We start from the raw sequence: 17,654 nt of genomic DNA on the forward strand, positions 1-17,654 counted from the left end.
TGGTACCCTGTCTCCACGGATGGCCAGCAGAAAAAAGAAGAAACTGGATCAGCTGAGAAGTGTCTTGCCCTGGTCAGCATGACAATGAGGGTGCCAAGGGGCAGAAACCTGGCTGAACCATGTCAGATCAAGCCTCTACCATTTGTTTCTGTTGCTCACATGGTTCATATTATCAGGAGGACCTGGGTGCTGTGATTTCTAGGGAGGATCAGCTCCTCTCTTTGATATTCCCAGCCAGACAGTAAGAAGAACGTCAAATATATATATATATTTATATACATACAAAATTCTATGGACACATGGGAAAGATATTTTATGACAGATTAAGCTATCTCCCTTCAGTTCCTGAGCATCCTGCAGGACAAACGTCCAATTTCAACATAAAATACTCTTTCACTACTAATAAGGAAGACTCTGGCTCTTCCACTCTGCCAGAGAAAAAGTGGGAAAAAAAGGAAAAGCTTTGGAGCTCTCTTCTCCTGTTAGCACTAGGGGCCAGTCCCACATGAGGAGACATCCCTGACAATGAGCATCGTGCTATGTGCTCCACAGATACTGAATATGAAATACCTTGTCTCAATTCCAAAACCTCTCGCTGTGGCTCTAGGGTAAGATTACAAGCAGGCTTAAATATACACAGTAAAGTGGGGTGAAATGTATGTCGTATTTCTGTATGGATGTGTGCAGGAAATAATGCTCCTTAAGGGTACAAACTTGATGAACCAAAGCTGCATTTCTCTGAAGTCAAGAAACTAGAGACTAAGAAACCAAAGGCAAGAAATGCTAAGTTCCTACTGAAATCAAAGGGGATTTTGGCACCAACTTCTGTAGGAAATGTCTCTAGTTGTAGTGAGCTATAACCAGACCAAAGCTTGAAAGATAATCCTTCAGATTCAGTCTAGGATACCGTGTGTGGGTGCATTTATGGCTGTAATTTATCACTCTGGTGGAGATCCAGCAGTCCACCAGAGAAAGGCCCTCCTTGTTTAAGGCAGGCCACATGTTTTTGCTGGAGAGCAGCAAGGGGGATCAGTGAATCCACAGGAGAGCAGCCCTACCAAGCAGCTGAGCTGCAAGGCTTGGTGGATGCTCCTACTTGCAGTCCCTTGTGCAAGTTCTACTTGGAGCCGTTGCCTTCCAGCCTTGACTTCAGTTTCCAGTACAGTATTACTTGCTTAAAGACTTCTTTCTAGGGAAGAACCATGCCAATTTCTTCCTTACAGCAAGCGTTACCTTACCTTAGATGTCCTCGTGAAATGTATAGAACTAATTGATGAGGTTTTAAAGGTATCTATCTGGAATGCAATGTATTTGTTCAATACATCTTCTCTGTGAGCTAAAATTAACATCATTAATCCTACTTTACCAACTAGGAAGTTGCAACACGAAGAGACAAAGTAATCTAATGGAGGCAGTCAGAACACAAGATATAACCAAGTTCCCCATGCCCAGCACAGGCCACACAGCTGGAGGCTATCGCTGTGGTCAAAGCCCAGACCACAAACATCCTTCTTCCAAAAAACCTGACCTTACATCTCGAGCTACATTAGAAAAATAAAGCATAGATCAAAAAGGCCAAATTCTGGCCTCATTCAAACAGACTCAGTTGAGTGTTTGTGCAACAGAGGAGGTTAACACTTGCTATGTTTTTTATGGGCAATATTTCTTACCATAGGATTTGTGGCATGCAAAGGCTTCTCAAGCAGTTTCAATAGTTGTGTTATATTTAACAGTACCAAATAAAAACGTAGCAGTTGGATCAATATTATATTCATGTTTTATTCCATAAATAAACTCCATTGGTTTGTAAGCTGGTTGTTTTTGCTTCCAAAATGTACAAATAAAGATTTAAATATTTTTGAAGGAAACATTACAGATGGTTTTAGTTCTGCAGTTTTGATGCAAACATACTTCTTGGCACCACTTCTTAATATGCCATTTCTATAAATACTTAGTGATCATAGAAGTGGAGTAAAATATATATTACAATGAAAACCAGAAAACCCTGTTATAATCAAGTTTTAAAGTATTGCTCTTTAACAGGTAAGCTTGCTATGTAGATTCACTACATAAACAGGAATAGAGTTCTCCAGAGAGCTAAAATATTGGTCCCTTTTGGTATGTTAAGTATTAATCTGAAACTGCTGCTTCTGTGATTATGTGAGAATGCTATTTCAGCCTGTTTCTAAACATAACAAATAATGCTTTTCATTTTTCTTTACTTCAAGGATTTAACCCACAGGATATCAATTAATAGAATACTTCAGTGAAATAAGTTGTCCAGATCTTATAAACCTAGGTCTATGGCTACAGAGATACATCCTTTTTAAAAGATTAAGATAAATAATACCACTGTCATTCAGCATTTGCATTTAAAATCATTTAAATCATTTCCTCTGGGCAAACCGACCAGAAGGTGATGCTCTGAAACAGCTGTGTCCTTCTTAGACTGGTTTTGATTACCTGAAAGTTGCCTGAAAATTTCAATTGAAATATAAATGTTCTTTCTTCATATAAAGAGCCAACGATAAGAACAACACCTCCAGGTAATTGAGATAACAGTGAATTTTATGGCAGTCAAAGGCATTCAAGATCCAATTAGGATGATGGGCAAGAGAATCCTTTGTCACTCCGTGTTTCTTTGAAGGAGCTGGTCCAGTAATTGCTAGGGAAAAACAATGCAAAACAACCATAAGATCTTGTTAAAATACATGAAGTGGATGCAACTGATGCTGTAGGTGAGATGATTTTAATATTCTCAGACTTCAAATCTGCTGCCTACATTGCTTAAAACTAATGATTAAACCCCAAAACACTGAAAAGTTTTTCCTTGTTGGACAGGAAAGGTGTCATTAGATGAATAGAGAACTGAAACAAGGGAAAACTGGTACTTGTGTGCAACATGGAGCAGGATTATCTGGGAATGCCTCAGAGCTGCGCTGGGATTACCTGTGCTAATGCAGCTTTCTACCACAGCTAACTAATCACTCATTTCTAAAAAACCCCAAAGTTTAGGATGCTTATTCCAACACAAGCTTCAGCTGTTAACTCCAGTTTAAAGAAGTACCTAAACCCAAGGACAGGGTTTAAAAACACAAAGCTCTCAGGGTGTGCACATGGTTAGCACAGGATGCCCAGGAAGATGCTGCCTCTACGGACCCCATTCCCAGGTAAAGAAGGGTTACAAAACTTGGCATTCCAGTAAATCCTCACCCTTTTAAAGTTCTCAACACGCAGCTTGTTACTCTGGATGATGATCCGTTTCTGTTTTTCTTCTTGTTTCTTTTTCACTTCAGGTAAATTGTCATAAATCCTGCAATGAATTTAGAAAGTTAACTCCACGTGTCAGCCCTGGGACTCGCAAATCATTTGTTGTTCCTATGGGAAACGTTTGCCTTCATTGCAATACTTCTCATTAATGGGCATCTCCAAGTACGTGAATTAGATTTATAAAACATTTTTAATTGTAAACTATTAACAATAATGTTTTTATATAAAAGCTGACTTGTTGAAAACCACTTCTAATTCTGGACTAAAAATGAAAGAGATGGGATCAGGTTATCTCAATGCAACAGCAATGTTCTGCACCAGCTTCTAATGAGCCCAGTGGAGTTGGTTTCAATTTATAGCAACATAATTCAAACCAGAATCTGGCCTGTATGCTTTTTTTTTTTTTATTTAGGTCACAAAATTAATGCCAAACAATTTTTTGACATATTTTTTTAAAATATAAAAAAAAACATTGTTGTATGACTGTAGACTGTTAACATTTTTTGCTGTCATTAGGAACTCTTTTCATCAAGGAGAACATAATCTGTCCATCCTATTATTTATAAGTTATATAATAACTTATAAATAACATAAGTTGCCCTCAAAAAGGTGACTTCTGGTCTGATATTTTCCATTGAAATCAATGATAAAATTCCAAGGAGCTTGAAAAGAAAGTCATAGAATCATAGAATAGTTAGGGTTGGAAAGGACCTCAAGATCATCCAGTTCCAACCCCCCTGCCATGGGCAGGGACACCTCACACTAAACCATCCCACACAAGGCTCTGTCCAACCTGGCCTTGAACACTGCCAGGGATGGAGCACTCACAACCTCCCTGGGCAACCCATTCCAGTGCCTTACCACCCTAACAGGAAAGAATTTCCTCCTTAGATCCAATCTGAACTTCCCCTGTTTAAGTTTTAACCCGTTACCCCTTGTCCTGTCACTACAGTCCCTGACAAAGAGTCCCTCCCCAGCATCCCTATAGGCCCCCTTCAGGTACTGGAAGGCTGCTATGAGGTCCCCACGCAGCCTTCTCTTCTCCAGGCTGAACAGCCCCAACTTCCTCAGCCTGTCTTCATACAGACCTGTTCTCTGCATGCATGCAAAGCCTGTTTAGTTTCTGATTTTAACTCGTGGTATTTTGCAATAGTGAGTTCTTGAAGCAGCCCGTGTTGGCTGGAGATTGTATTTTGGAGAAGAGAAATGGGACAGATCTTGAGCATTTTTAAAACCAGGATGTATTGTGCATGGAAGCCATTTGCAGCTTTCCTTGCTGCAAATGATGGCATGAAATACAATGCAGTTAAACCAGGCAACACACTCCTAATGGTCTGCTGGAATTCCCATTCTCTGTGACATAATCATGGTAATTAAAAACCCTACCAAAGTGACTGTACTGCTTATATTTTTGAATGTCCAACATGAGATGGAACTGGATGATCTCTAAGATCCCTTCCAACCCAAACCATTCTATGGTTCTATGATTCTAAGAGGGGGTTGAAACTAGATGATCTTAAGGTCCTTTCCAACCCTATTCTATGACTTAGTTTTCATGCCATGGGTACCCCATGCTTTCCGAAACTGCTAGAAAAAGGCAGGGACGTCCCAGATCTATCAAACTGATATGGTTGAAGAAAACCATGAGAGTTGCACAAAAGCACAGCAAGCAATGTGACAGACCAACCCTCCAGTGTATGAATATGACATGGGAATACGCCACCTTAGGTGTGAGATGGCAGTGATTAGCAGTGAACTCAGAACCGAGGTGATTTGTACCTTTTAGATCTCATATGCATCTCCTTCTCAGGAATGAATCTTTCCTTTGGTTTAAAGAGGTTATCTAGAGGGAAAATAAAGTTAACATTGAAGAAATCTGTGTTTACTGAAATTTTATATGTCACACTTCTGTAATCATCATATTATGCTGTCGCTGGTTAAACTTTTGATGCCTTAAGGCTGGATATCCAAATCTCTACTGGTCAATGGGAACATATTTAACAACTTCATCTGGAGCTGGATTGGTTCCTGAAGCTGCTCCGCAGAAATGGAACGATGGATAAGACCAGTAGCAGCCACCTCCGTAGCAGGCTTGTGATTGTCACATACAGCTGTGTGAGCCCTTTATTCAGATGAATAACCAGCAATGATTTCTGCTCTATCAAGTAATCTACTTCGCCCACGTTCTCGTGTGCACAGTGGCCATATCCTCAGCTAGTGGTTGCACTTGATGATCTTAAAGGTCTTTTCCAACCTACTTGTTTCTCTGATTCTGATATGTGTTGGGAACCTGGCCTGGTGTGATTATTTCTGATTCAATTTACACCTCTTTTGCAGGGCTGTGAATAATTATGCTGAGCTTTAGGAGGAGGAAAATTATATTACTCTTTCCTGATCAAATACGAAGATATCTGAGATAATTCCAATCAGTATTTCCCTGGATACAGGAAAATAATTACTGATTTTAGAAGCCGGTGAGTGTCAGGAATAGGCAATTTTAACACCTTCCTTTCAAAAATGGTTTCTGAATGGGAAGGGATGGTGTTTGTACAAGGTGGGAAGCCAGTAAATACATAACCAGAACTGGTTCTTGAAGGACATTCTGTTTAACCACGTTTATCAGGGAGAGGGGAGAGGATTGCTGCCTGCACATCTTTGTTATTTAGATGTGCACCAGGATGATGAAAGAAAACTTAGAGGTACAGATGAACTGGTTTTACACTCTGGTTTCTGAACACAAGGATGACCAGAGCATTCTCTACACCCAGACACATCCATGTGGTTTCTCCATGGTACTGAGCTCAGGGGTATAATGCCTTCCACAGTTACAAGAATCTGAATATTAAAGGTATTTGCAAGTATCTTTGCAGGACGTGTGATAAATGTACATGCAAATTTTAAGCACTTCCATTTTCCAAGACATAATATATATCACAGCAGGCACCGCATCGGCATCTTGCTGCCATCTCACTCAACAGGCAAAATACAATAATCAAGGCAGAGAAGTAAATACAGAGAATAATTCATTCCAGAGCTGCCCCTGAGCAGACCCAGTGACTGCTACCCAAAAAAGGCTCCTTCCCCACTAGGTTTCCTTCCCTGCTGTTTAACACACAAAATGACTCAGGGATCTTTATGGGAGATGTTTGAGCAACCAAAGAGCCCCGAGCAGCTTACAGGGCTACACCCAGAAGCAAAGTCATACTCAGATTGCTGCGTTTCTCAGGAAAACACTACTTGTCCTTTAAGATCACTGTTGTGTCTTGAGGTAGAAAGAAAAGGGAGCTTTGCAGCAGCTCCTATTCCGAGCACAAACTGAGAAGGGGTGGAAGCCTCCTCTGCCTGAGGACTAACTATTCTCCACTCAGCAGTTGCCTACACTTAAAAGTGCTTATTAAATCTTCGGTCCACATAAGCAACATGCCCAATTTGCTAGGAAAATATAATTTGTCTTTTATTTGTTAGTGGGTTTATGTTCATTTACATGTTGATTAACCTAAAAGCAATAAACACTTCAATGTTATTGCCTGAATAAGCCTGAAACTGAATGGAGCAGATTGCCCATGACCCAGCTGGTCCTGGTGAAGGATTAGGGTCCAGGCCCATTGATTTGCTGAGACCAGTGTGGATCCCAGTGCAGTTCACAGAAGCCTCAGCACAGCCCCTCGCTGCTTGAGGTTGAAAACCTCATTCTGACAGCTCAGGACTGCAGGATGCACCCCTTCCCGCAAGGCATGTACCCCTAACCCGGAGAATGGTATAGGATAAGTTTGAAATCATACAGAGCCATCCCTATGGGTTTTCTTCAGTGCTAAAACAAAAGCAGGAGGCACTTCATGCTGCACAGCAAATCCAAGCATCTTTTTTTTGTCTGTGTGGTCCTCAGTATGAGATCCCTCATAAAACAACAGGTTCTATGTGTTCCCCTGTACTTGAGCACAGAAGAGAAGCTGAGGGCATTAGAAATAACACCCCAGAAGAAGCTGCACTACCTGCACCAAGCCCTCACACACTAAGTCAAGGCAAATCTCTCCTGAGATGCAATACTACCCAACAGCATTACTGGCCAGCACACAGCCTGAGTTTCATATGATTTCTCTGGGAGTGACATCTGCTCTCAGTGCACAGGAACATTATGAATTCTTATTCAGGGAGTTTTCAGGCATAGGATTTCTGGGACAAAATGAATTGTTTTATGGATTGCCCCCTGTTTTTTTCCTAAATAGAAGCTGTTAATGACACATTAACGCTTCCAGACCTCTGTGTGTAGCCACCAGAACATGTGAGGGATAAAAACCCAGCCAGGGATCTGCAGGCCAGTGACCTATCTTGTAAACAGCATGACAAGCTCATCTCTATTTTTCCTGTGAGTCACTAAGACAGACTGGCCTCTGTCTCTGAGTGCTGGGAGGCACCACAGAAGCCAAAAGCTGTGTTGGTGAATCATAGAATAGAATCATAGAATAGTTTGGGTTGGAAAGGGCCTCAAGACCATCTAGTTCCAACCCTCTGCCATGGGCAGGGACACCTCACACTAAACCATCCCACCCAAGGCTCAGTCCAACCCAGCCTTGAACACTGCCAGGGATGGAGCACTCACAACCTCCCTGGGCAACCCATTCCAGTGCCTCACCACCCTTACAGTAACGAACTTCTTCCTTATATCCAATCTAAAATCGGTGCTTGAGCATAAGGCTTTAACTCCAGAATAATCCTCTCCTGATGGCACAGAAATGGTCTTGAAGGGCATCAAACCCTGGCGATTCTGCCTGGAACAACGTGTGTGGCTGTGCAGGGGGCTTTGAAGGGAAAATCTTCCAAGGAAAACAGAACTCTACCTTGGTTCCAAAAGTACGCTTTGTGAAGCAGCTTGGAGTCAAACGGTTAACACTTATGGCTAAACATCCACGTAGTATCGCTTAGCTCACTCTCAGGTTGCGATGTATGAAAAACAAAATCATATGCCAGCATCAAGCAGAAGTAAGGCTAATCCTAAATGGGTTTTAGGAGTAGAACTCAAAACCATAAGATATATATTATATATATTAATGTAATATATATATATATTTTATAAGGCAGAAGTTCTTTCCTGTGAGGGTGGTGAGGCACTGGAATGGGTTGCCCAGGGAAGTTGTGAGTGCTCCATCCCTGGCAGTGTTCAAGGCCAGGTTGGACAGAGCCTTGGGTGGGATGGTTTAGTGTGAGGTGTCCCTGCCCATGGCAGGGAGGTTGGAGCTGAATGATCTTGAGGTCCATTCCAACCCGAACCATTCTATGATTCCATGAAATGTACTGAAAAATAAATAAAACCTGGTATAAATGAGAAAAAATCATACGTGCATTTCAATAATATTCAATATTAGGAAGTGTATTCCATACTACAATATTCAATATTAGAAGAGTATACCTCAAAGTGGAAGGGCAGCACATGTTCAGAGCTATAATAACCTGCCAAACACAACACAAAGACCTGAATTAACATTTTTCCCTACCAAGCAAGGGTCAAAGTGGGCTATAAGGCGGACAGTTCCCCAGGTTGATAGCACTCTAAATTGCATTTTGCCAAAGTTCCTTATCAAGTTTCATAGCTTTCTACTACTTTTGGAGAAAACTATACTGACGGCTAGAAAAGATGGGATTTCAAAGCAGACATTCAGCATTTCCAGTGATGCCCTGCAGTTAAAAGAGGTACTGACAGATAGGCATGAAACACTTCATTGGTGTTTTATTCAAACCTTGTGAAACTACTGAGATTCTAGTGTCTACACCAACAGTGTGTACAACACATCTCCACAGCGGGAGAAAGAAGCTATTTCAGCAACTTGCAAATGAAGGTAAATGGGTCATCATTGTAATATATGTTAACTAATGCTAAACTGCACCTCAGACAGGATGAGTAACTTTCCTACTCGGGAAGTTAGTAAATGTTTAGACAGAGAACAGATAAAATGATTGTGTTGGAACCATCCCCTGACTTCCTATTTACCAATAAATTACTGAAACACTTAAAAAAGAGCGGCAAAATTTATCAAAGGCTAACCTCTGCCTGTCAGAATATGCATAACGTGTTCTCCTAAGATAAATGCAAATTATAAGTGTTTATTAGGAGCTAAAATGTACCCTTGAGGATGTGTCGTCAGTCCTTGAAAAGCAAAGCACTAATGGTTGTGGTTCCTTATTAAACTGCTTTTTTTACAGAACTGAAAAATAATTCACCAAAAGCCCATTCACCCAAAGAAGTTCTACGATATGGTATTATTTTAATTTATTATTTTAATTTATTATTTAATTTAATTTATTTAATTTTATGGTATTATTTTAAACACAGCTTTTTAAAATCAACGGTCCCTTCAGAAATAAATTGGCCTTAAAGCTAAGATAAATGTCAAGGTGGCATTCAGCTTAGCATCCCCATAGCACTGGACTGGGAATTCAGCCAGGGAATCTAAAGTAGTGCCTACACCCTGGGGTGCTGCCCAAACTTTCGCACATTGTATGTCCATGACTTCATGCAATGAATTACTTCAGCTGCAGTCAACAGATGAGGTTTTGGTATTATAAGAAGTGCAATAATCCATTAGTTAAAGGTCTGATGGCGAAGATTTGGACTTCCTGCTCGTCTCAGAGAAATGCCGAAGCTCAAAAGGGGTCCTTCACCCAAGAGAAGATGGTTTATGGGCTTTGCAGCTGCTCAGGTCTGTCCTATTGAGATTTCTGGTCCTCCTTAATATTTCACTCTTAACGATGGAAAATATCATTCATATGTCTAAAAAAGCTGTTTTGAAGAATGAAAGAAAGAAACCGCCCTATTTTCATACTGATTCGAGGCATCATGCAAGAGATTTCAGTCTAGTCTGTCCAAATGATACTTGAATGTTCACGGATTTAGTTCAGCAAAAGAATTAATTTGCATTTACCTGGCCTTTCTAAACCATTTTTGTTTGATTAGAGCATGTAGCTTTGAAAAGCATAAAACAGTTTCAGAAAATAGCAAACATGAAAGAAAGCATGACAGATCTTGTAAATTTATGAAGTATTAATTCAATCCTTGGTAAAATTTACACCAGCTTCTTAATCCTGACTTCTTATGCTACAATTTCTAATCATAGATGAAATCAGACCTTTTACTCCTGGATTAAAATGTCCATCAGCAGAGATTCAGTTTCCTATTTGGCTACTGTAAGACTCCAATGAAATTGTCCCCCAGCAAACAGACTGAACTTTGTGAGTCACCCGTTACAGGGCACAGAATTTCAACGCTGCCATCATCATGCAGAAAGCTCTTCAGATTTGAAGATTTTCCAGTTTATTGCCACCTTCCTTGCACAGGGGCTGGCTATCTCCCCCCTTCATGAGGATGAGGGCACAGAGGGGCCATGATGCCACCCCATTCACTCCATCACCTCTTCCCCTGTCGTCACAATACGTCTGAGCATCAGGATCCCAAGGGATCGTGTCACCCAGTGCCAATGACCTGCCATGTGCTGCTGCGCTGACTCATAGCCACTGCTCTAATAAATGTGATGAAGAATAATATCTCAAAAATAGGTCATTCCTCTTCCTAAGTCAGTTACCTTGCTGCAGCTTAGTCTTTATTCAGAGCTGTCAGCCTTGACCAAGAAACCTGGTGCCAACAGGGTCGGGGGCACTACTGCTAACTCTGAGTGACGGGGACCTGAGAAATGGCACAACTGAAGTCACACACGATTAGAGATTTGCTGGCCGCTACAGACATCTCCTCAGCCACCAGCGGCATCTGAAGACCACAAGGACGCACATTAGCAACTGCAGTATTTGCTGGCTGTGCACTTATTGTAAATCCTGTGATTGCCATCTCCTCCTCTCTCCACAGCCCAACTAAAAACCTCCCCGGCTTAGAGCTTCTTAAGAAGCCAACCCCTTGCAAACACCAGCAAGCAAACAGCAATCCTCACCCCCCAGGCTTTTTGCAGTCACAATAAAGCTTTTTGGAGAGGTTTAGAAGCACTACTGAGGAGGTATAAACCTGACTCCAAAACAGTACTAAAGATACAGGATTTGGAAACAAATCCAGAGAAAACACAGCAGGCACCAAGGCAGGGGTTGAATGGTAACGTTCAACTTACATTGCCGTTTCGAATGAACCACCATCCTCTCGAAGGGAAGGAAAATGGAAGGTATGAAAAAACCATATGTGCCTGAGAAATTTCCTTTAAAGCCCTCAAAGTGCTTGCGTACGCTAAGATCACAAGGCTGTTCATTATGCAGATTTAAAGGCCTATAAACAGCTGGTAGTCCTGTCACTGAAGTAATTACATTAAGGTTTTTGGAGATTTAAATCCAGTTATTTGGACATTGTTTCTATTCAGTTCGTCACAGTGGGATCTCTAATTTGTTCAACATAGTCAACAGCCGAGTAGTCTATCTTGGACTAATTAGCACTCTCCTAATGCAGCAGCACACATTACACTGCACAAAAGCGAGTGTGAGAGTTGCAGGTTCTCTGCCTTCAAAGTGCTCTTGTGATGCTAAAGCCTTCTGCAGGGTCATTTTGTTAAGATTCCTTTCAGGGCTTGGTAAAATCCTGCCCATGACTGACAATTAAAACAACTTGGGGGGTTTTGGATGGGAAGGTAAACGGGAACTGCACAGATGTTGGTATTTACATGGGAATGATGTTGAATGCCAATTATTTCTTCCTCCCTTTAAGAAACTAAAGTTGTAACAACACTGTCAAAACACTGGAAAACCATCCTAGCTTATCATTTCGTGTTCTCAGTAAAGACACTTCAGTCTGATGGAATAATCTCGGAGGGAGAAAAATCTCAGAAGGTCAGTGCTCTTATTTCTGAGTGAAAACCATTTTATTGAAATAAATGCTTTGAGTCCAGAAACACATAACAAGCTTATTTCAGAGAGATAATTGCAGCAAACTTGTCCAGGGCAGAAGGAAAAGCTTCAGGCTGTGGTTTAATCCCCATTTACATCTGCCACAAGAGCAGATTGTCCAAGGGGACAATCCCACCTCTCCTGTGCTGCTTTCCCCCATAGGCATGGATGTGCAAGTGGGGAATGGACAGGGAATGGCCTTGGGTGGTGGAAAACTAATTGAATAACTAATGTTATTGCCAGTGCTTGCAGCAAGTGTGCTGCAGCGACCCGCTCTGCGAGCACCTCGGGGCTCCACAGACACATGCTGCTTCTACCCAGCCGCAAAAGTGCCTATAATCCATCCCTGGGGTCACCGTGTCGGGGTCAGTGGAAATTAAACTCATCAGACAAATTGCTCTTAGGAAAAAGACTGTTTGAAAGTGCACGAGGGCGTCCTGGCAATGAGCCCTATGAACCTCGGAGCCTCAGCTCTCTACCTCTACAAATCCCAAAGACATCAGGAAAGAGGAAAAACAAGACAGTAGGAAACCATCAGACTGAAAAAGGTAACCACAAGATCACACCCTGAAGCCTAGAGGTGCCATCAGTACAATTCTGTATACTTAAGCAAGTTTCCAGGTCATTTTGCTCTCTTGGGTTCTTAATTTCAAGTGTTGTTTCAATGTGGGTTGCTGTGGAAAAGCTGCCTGCTTCCTGAGACCAAAAAACCTGAGGGCAGTCTGTGGTCGGGAGAGATTTCTGAAGACTAGCAGGGAAAACAGAAGAACCACCAAATAAAATGCCAGTGGCTATGGGGATGTGCAAAGCAGCTGTCTCATGTCTACAGAGCTGCCTGGTTCCCTTGACTTCTAATGATGACTGAGGTCTAGTAACTGTTTTGGTCTTTATACGTGGCCGCAAGAGGCATAAACTTCCAGATGACTACAGGAATGTACATGGCACCATAAGGAAGACATAGGGCAGGTCTCTGCCCAGGGCACCCGGGACAACTGGAGTGTACCCTGGAAAGCAACGGTTGCAATAACACAACATTGAGCCTCAGCCACAACCTCTGTTCCCAGCTTTGGTGTCACAGTCATCCACTTCTGGATCACAGCTGAACCCAGGTACAACCAGAGATGGAGGTGGCATTCAGGACTTACTGTGTTTGGACAGTACCTAAAGGGGCCAACAAAAGAGGCTTTGGCCTGTAGGGACGGGCCAAGGGGAATGGCTTGAACCTGCCCGAGGGGAGACTGAGCTGAGCTCTTAGGCAGAAGCTCTTCCCTGTGAGGGTGCTGAGGCGCTGGCACAGGGTGCCCAGAGAAGCTGTGGCTGCCCCATCCCTGGCAGTGCTCAAGGCCAGGTTGGACACAGGGGCTTGGAGCAAGCTGCTCCAGTGGAAGGGGTCCCTGCCTGTGGCAGGGGTTGGAACCGGGTGAGCTTTAAGGTCCGTTCCAACCCAAACCATTCCAGGACTCCATGACATACAGACACACTGTAGGATGGTTTTTCTCCTCTTCTGGCCAGTTTGACCCGTGCATAAAGCACAGGCTTTTTACCACTTGAAGAACTGGCTTTGAAATACAGAATCAGGGACGAACGCTGCTATGTGTCCTTTGGGAGGCTATGCTGCTCTCTTCCCTCACCATCTTCCACCTTCCCTCCTGCCTCCCCTGTGCCAGCTCATCTGATCACACCACTGTTTGATGAGCTGGACCAGTCATTCGATCTGAACCTCAAAGAGGGAAACCTAATTGATAATAACTAAAAACCTAAGAAAAAATAATTAAAAATGACAAAAAAGCAGCTTCTGCTATATCAGCTCACTGATCCAACTGAAATGGATGGGCCACGGATGGGCCACATGCAGAGAGGCAGAGCAGACAGTGACTGCTGCTTGTGCCCACAGTCTGCCTTGCTTCAGGCTGTAATATGAAGTGCCACCCTTAAATCACCGGGATTTTGGTGTCCACTTCTCACCTCTGTAAATGGAACTGTTCTTGCACCCCTACAGCTGCATTTTCCTTCCATTTTCCTTTTGTTTTCTAATACGTGACACAAAGAGCTTCATTGCTGTAAAAGCACATTTTACATGCTAAAATGGCCCTTCCAGAGAATGCAGAATAATGATGACAACAAAGGAAGGGAAGGAGAGGCTGTGACCCTGTGGAATGGGGATGTAATCAGCAGAGACATCAGAAGAACATAGACATCCTTCGTGAGCGTGAGAGAGAAGCCCTTGTCTCTTCTGCAAGCAGGATCGTAGACAGGAAAACTCGGGAGCATGGGTAGGAAACCAAGACCCTCCACTCTGGGCCTCCTTGATGATGCTAATCCTTCTGCACAATAGCATCCACCAGGAGAAGCCCTAAAATACCAACTGTCAGGACTCAGAGCAAATTAAATACGCCCGGTACACTCCTACATGGCCCTCTGGACTGCAGGCTACGCAGTTGTGCCCCATCAGGGGTCTAGGATTTCCAGTATTAATCACAGTTATGCTTAAAGTGACACTTCGGTCATTACAAAAATATGAAGATCTCACAAACAGAAAATTACATCAGGGCAGATGAGTTACAGAAACTGAAGATTCTCTTTAGACAAATTTCTCTTTAATGACTAGCCGCTGAAAGAGGGAAATAGTAATTTACTTGAATAATGAATTACTATATTTCAATATTATGCTTTTATTGCTTGTTAAGCAAGCATAAAGTTTAATCTTTAATTATAATTTCAGGAGAAACAGGTTCAACCTTTTTTTGCTCTTTCATAATGTATTTGGAGAATGGTTTGAGGGACCGCTGAAGCCAACCAAACGGGGATATATTTGCCATTTCTTCTAAGATATGTGACTAACTCCTGGCCTGTGCCACTGCTGGGAGAGCTTCCTGGTGCTGGTGCAGAGCCCCAGCACTGCAGGGCAGCATGGCCCTGAGAGATCTCAACCCAGGTAAATTAACTTGGATAATGGAGGTGGGGAATGGGTTTTAGTGAGCCTTTAAAATACAACTTGTGTTTTGTGCTTTGTTTATTTCTGTTTATTTAGTTCTTACTATAAAAACCCATTGCCCATCTGATGAAAGATAGACTCTGTCATACCACAGCAAACAGCACAACTGTAGCGAAAGCAATTGGTACTCTGCAATGCAAAGCAGGTAAAGAGCCCAAGATGGGGACTAGACCCAGCTTTCCTGCACCTAATCTTACTCCCCAGGAAGCATTTCCCAGTGTTGAGGACATAAAAGATTTTCTTTCCTGCTTGTTCCAGGTGGCCCATCTCATTTAGTGTTTTCAATTGATTTACTGTTCAGAGGAATAACATGGCTTCAAACAGCCACAGATTTAAAACCAAAGCGTAAAGAGCAATGGCAATCAAATCAAATCAATCTTTTCCTTTAGTCAACTGAATTAAGTAACGGCCAGATGGCAATTAAAATAAAAAAAAAAAAAAAAGGGGGAAAAAAAAGGAAAGAAAACCAAAAGTAATTTATTTAACATCCTGTGTCTAGATAATATTTACAGAGGTACTATTGGGAGGGAGCTTCTCAGAGAGAACTATTTTACTCGCTGGATATTAAGCCCTTTTACCACTACGTTAATAGCCCAACATAATCAACTTGAATGAGGAAATCGGAGAGTTTAGATGCTTTGATTTAGCAGCCTTGCACACAGCTCTGGGCAGACAAGTGTTCTTTCACAGCTCACTGCTGAGTGTTCCATGAGTCAAATGGCAAGTCCACATCTGAAGCTGCTATGAAGACTGGACTGGGACTCCTACTCCCAAATCCCACCTATCCCTTTTCCTGTCACTTCTCTCCCTACAGCTATTCCTTCTGTAAGCTGTGAGAGGTGTGAAATGCTATTTATTGCTATCACCTCTACAACTAGCAGCAACTTGACCCATGATGAACACAACTGCATGTGACAATGACAGGCACCAAGGTAGTCTCCTTCCAGTACCACAGAAAACATCTTATTCCCATTGACCCGTCTCTGTGCTTCAGAAACTTTCTGCTTTGAGTATTAGGAGAGATGCTGGAGCATTGGTGGGGTGAAACAGGAACGTGTCACAAAATTAATATGGAAAAACTACAAATATGGCAAGATTTCAAAGACAGCTACAGACCAGTTGCTGGTCACGATTCAACCTACCACTGAGAGGGTGAGGAACAGTGAATTGCTTTCTTCTGCTCGAAGTGGATGTTGAGACAGACTTGCGAAGAGGAGCTCCTTGGCTGGTTGCAGGAGCTTCACTCTGCTGGGCTTTCCTCAGCTGGACCATTTCTTCAAGCCTCTTCAGCCTTTCTCGTGAACGACAGATGAACTGGGGCTTGTGGATTTCTAGTGCTTCCTACATAGAATCATAGAAGCAGTTAGGTTGGAAAAGACCTTTAAGATTACCACGTCCATGAAACAGGGAAACCGCTTCATTTGGAAGAACCAAAAGGAAGGAAAAAGGTGATATGCATCTAATTGGGTTCAGTCAGAGATTATCAATGAAAGTGATTGCTCATCTGTACAAAAGTCAGCAAACTGCCTTTCCATCTGTCTTTACTTCCTTTCACAGTCAGAATGCTGCCTTGGTGTGACATTACCACATCAGACAAAGGAGAACCTTTGAAAAAGCCCAATTTCCAGAATGCATATTTGAATTACATATTTTAGACTTACATATTTTTATATGTAATATGTCATATCGTTCTATGTTTATATGTTTTGAGTTACATATTTTATAAGTTATCCAAATCCAAGTTCTTGATGTTTTGCCTATTTCCTTGTCTCACCCTATCGCCAAAGCAGCTTGTCACTGACAGTTCACAAGCTTTCCAGTTTATTTAGATTGTCATGCAGATCTATTCACAGATGAGCCAGAAGGAAAATGCTTTCCAGTCGAAGGCTGCTTCAACATTTAGGAATGTCTTAGGACAGAAGAGACGAGTGGAGATTGGTCTTTAACATGTGCCAAAGGAGAAGACAGGAAAGCACGTCTGGGGCTTGGTGTCAGCCCAGGGTCCTATCCACACCTATGGTGGCTGCTCATAGAAATTGGCAGTTTTGAGGTACAATTTCAAAAGTGTCTTTGGAAAATTTGTAAATCCCTGAATTTTTAACACGCTCCTCTGCAGGAGTGGCAGCTGGGGCTTGAAACGGGCGGCTTTTACAACCAAGGAAATCTTGACATCCTCAACATAAAAAGGACATGGAACTGTTGGAACAAGTCCAGAAGAGGCCATGAGAATGATCAGGGACTGGAGCACTTCCCATATGAAGACAGGCTGAGGAAGTTGGGGCTGTTCCGCCTGGAGAAGAGAAGGCTGCGTGGAGACCTCAGAGCAGCCTTCCAGTACCTGAAGGGGGCCTATAGGGATGCTGGGGAGGGACTCTTCATCAGGGACTGTAGTGATAGGACAACGGGTGATGGGTTCAGACTGAAACAGGGGAAGTTTAGGTTAGAGACAACAAGAAGTTCTTTACTGTGAGGGTGGTGAGGCACTGGAATGCGTTGCCCAAGGAAGCTGTGAATGCTCCAT

General features: G+C 42.4%; 1 protein-coding gene across 2 annotated transcripts in view; it reads right to left on the minus strand.

The window, feature by feature from the left end:
- Nucleotides 1-1,800: 1,800 nt before the first annotated feature.
- The window catches only part of C3H10orf90 (chromosome 3 C10orf90 homolog), a 73,415-nt gene continuing 57,561 nt past the window's right edge, over nt 1,801-17,654 (minus strand). For both annotated transcript variants that reach the window (XM_065672968.1, XM_065672969.1), the window contains exons 6-9: nt 16,276-16,474; nt 5,050-5,113; nt 3,214-3,313; nt 1,801-2,665 (exon numbers count right to left, since the gene is read on the minus strand). In XM_065672968.1, the coding sequence (XP_065529040.1) occupies nt 2,627-2,665; nt 3,214-3,313; nt 5,050-5,113; nt 16,276-16,474 (402 nt within the window). In that variant the 3' untranslated portion in view covers nt 1,801-2,626. The remainder of the gene's footprint in view (nt 2,666-3,213; nt 3,314-5,049; nt 5,114-16,275; nt 16,475-17,654) is intronic.

Source organism: Lathamus discolor, chromosome 3 (genome assembly GCF_037157495.1).
Source record: "Lathamus discolor isolate bLatDis1 chromosome 3, bLatDis1.hap1, whole genome shotgun sequence".
NCBI lineage: Eukaryota > Metazoa > Chordata > Aves > Psittaciformes > Psittacidae > Lathamus > Lathamus discolor.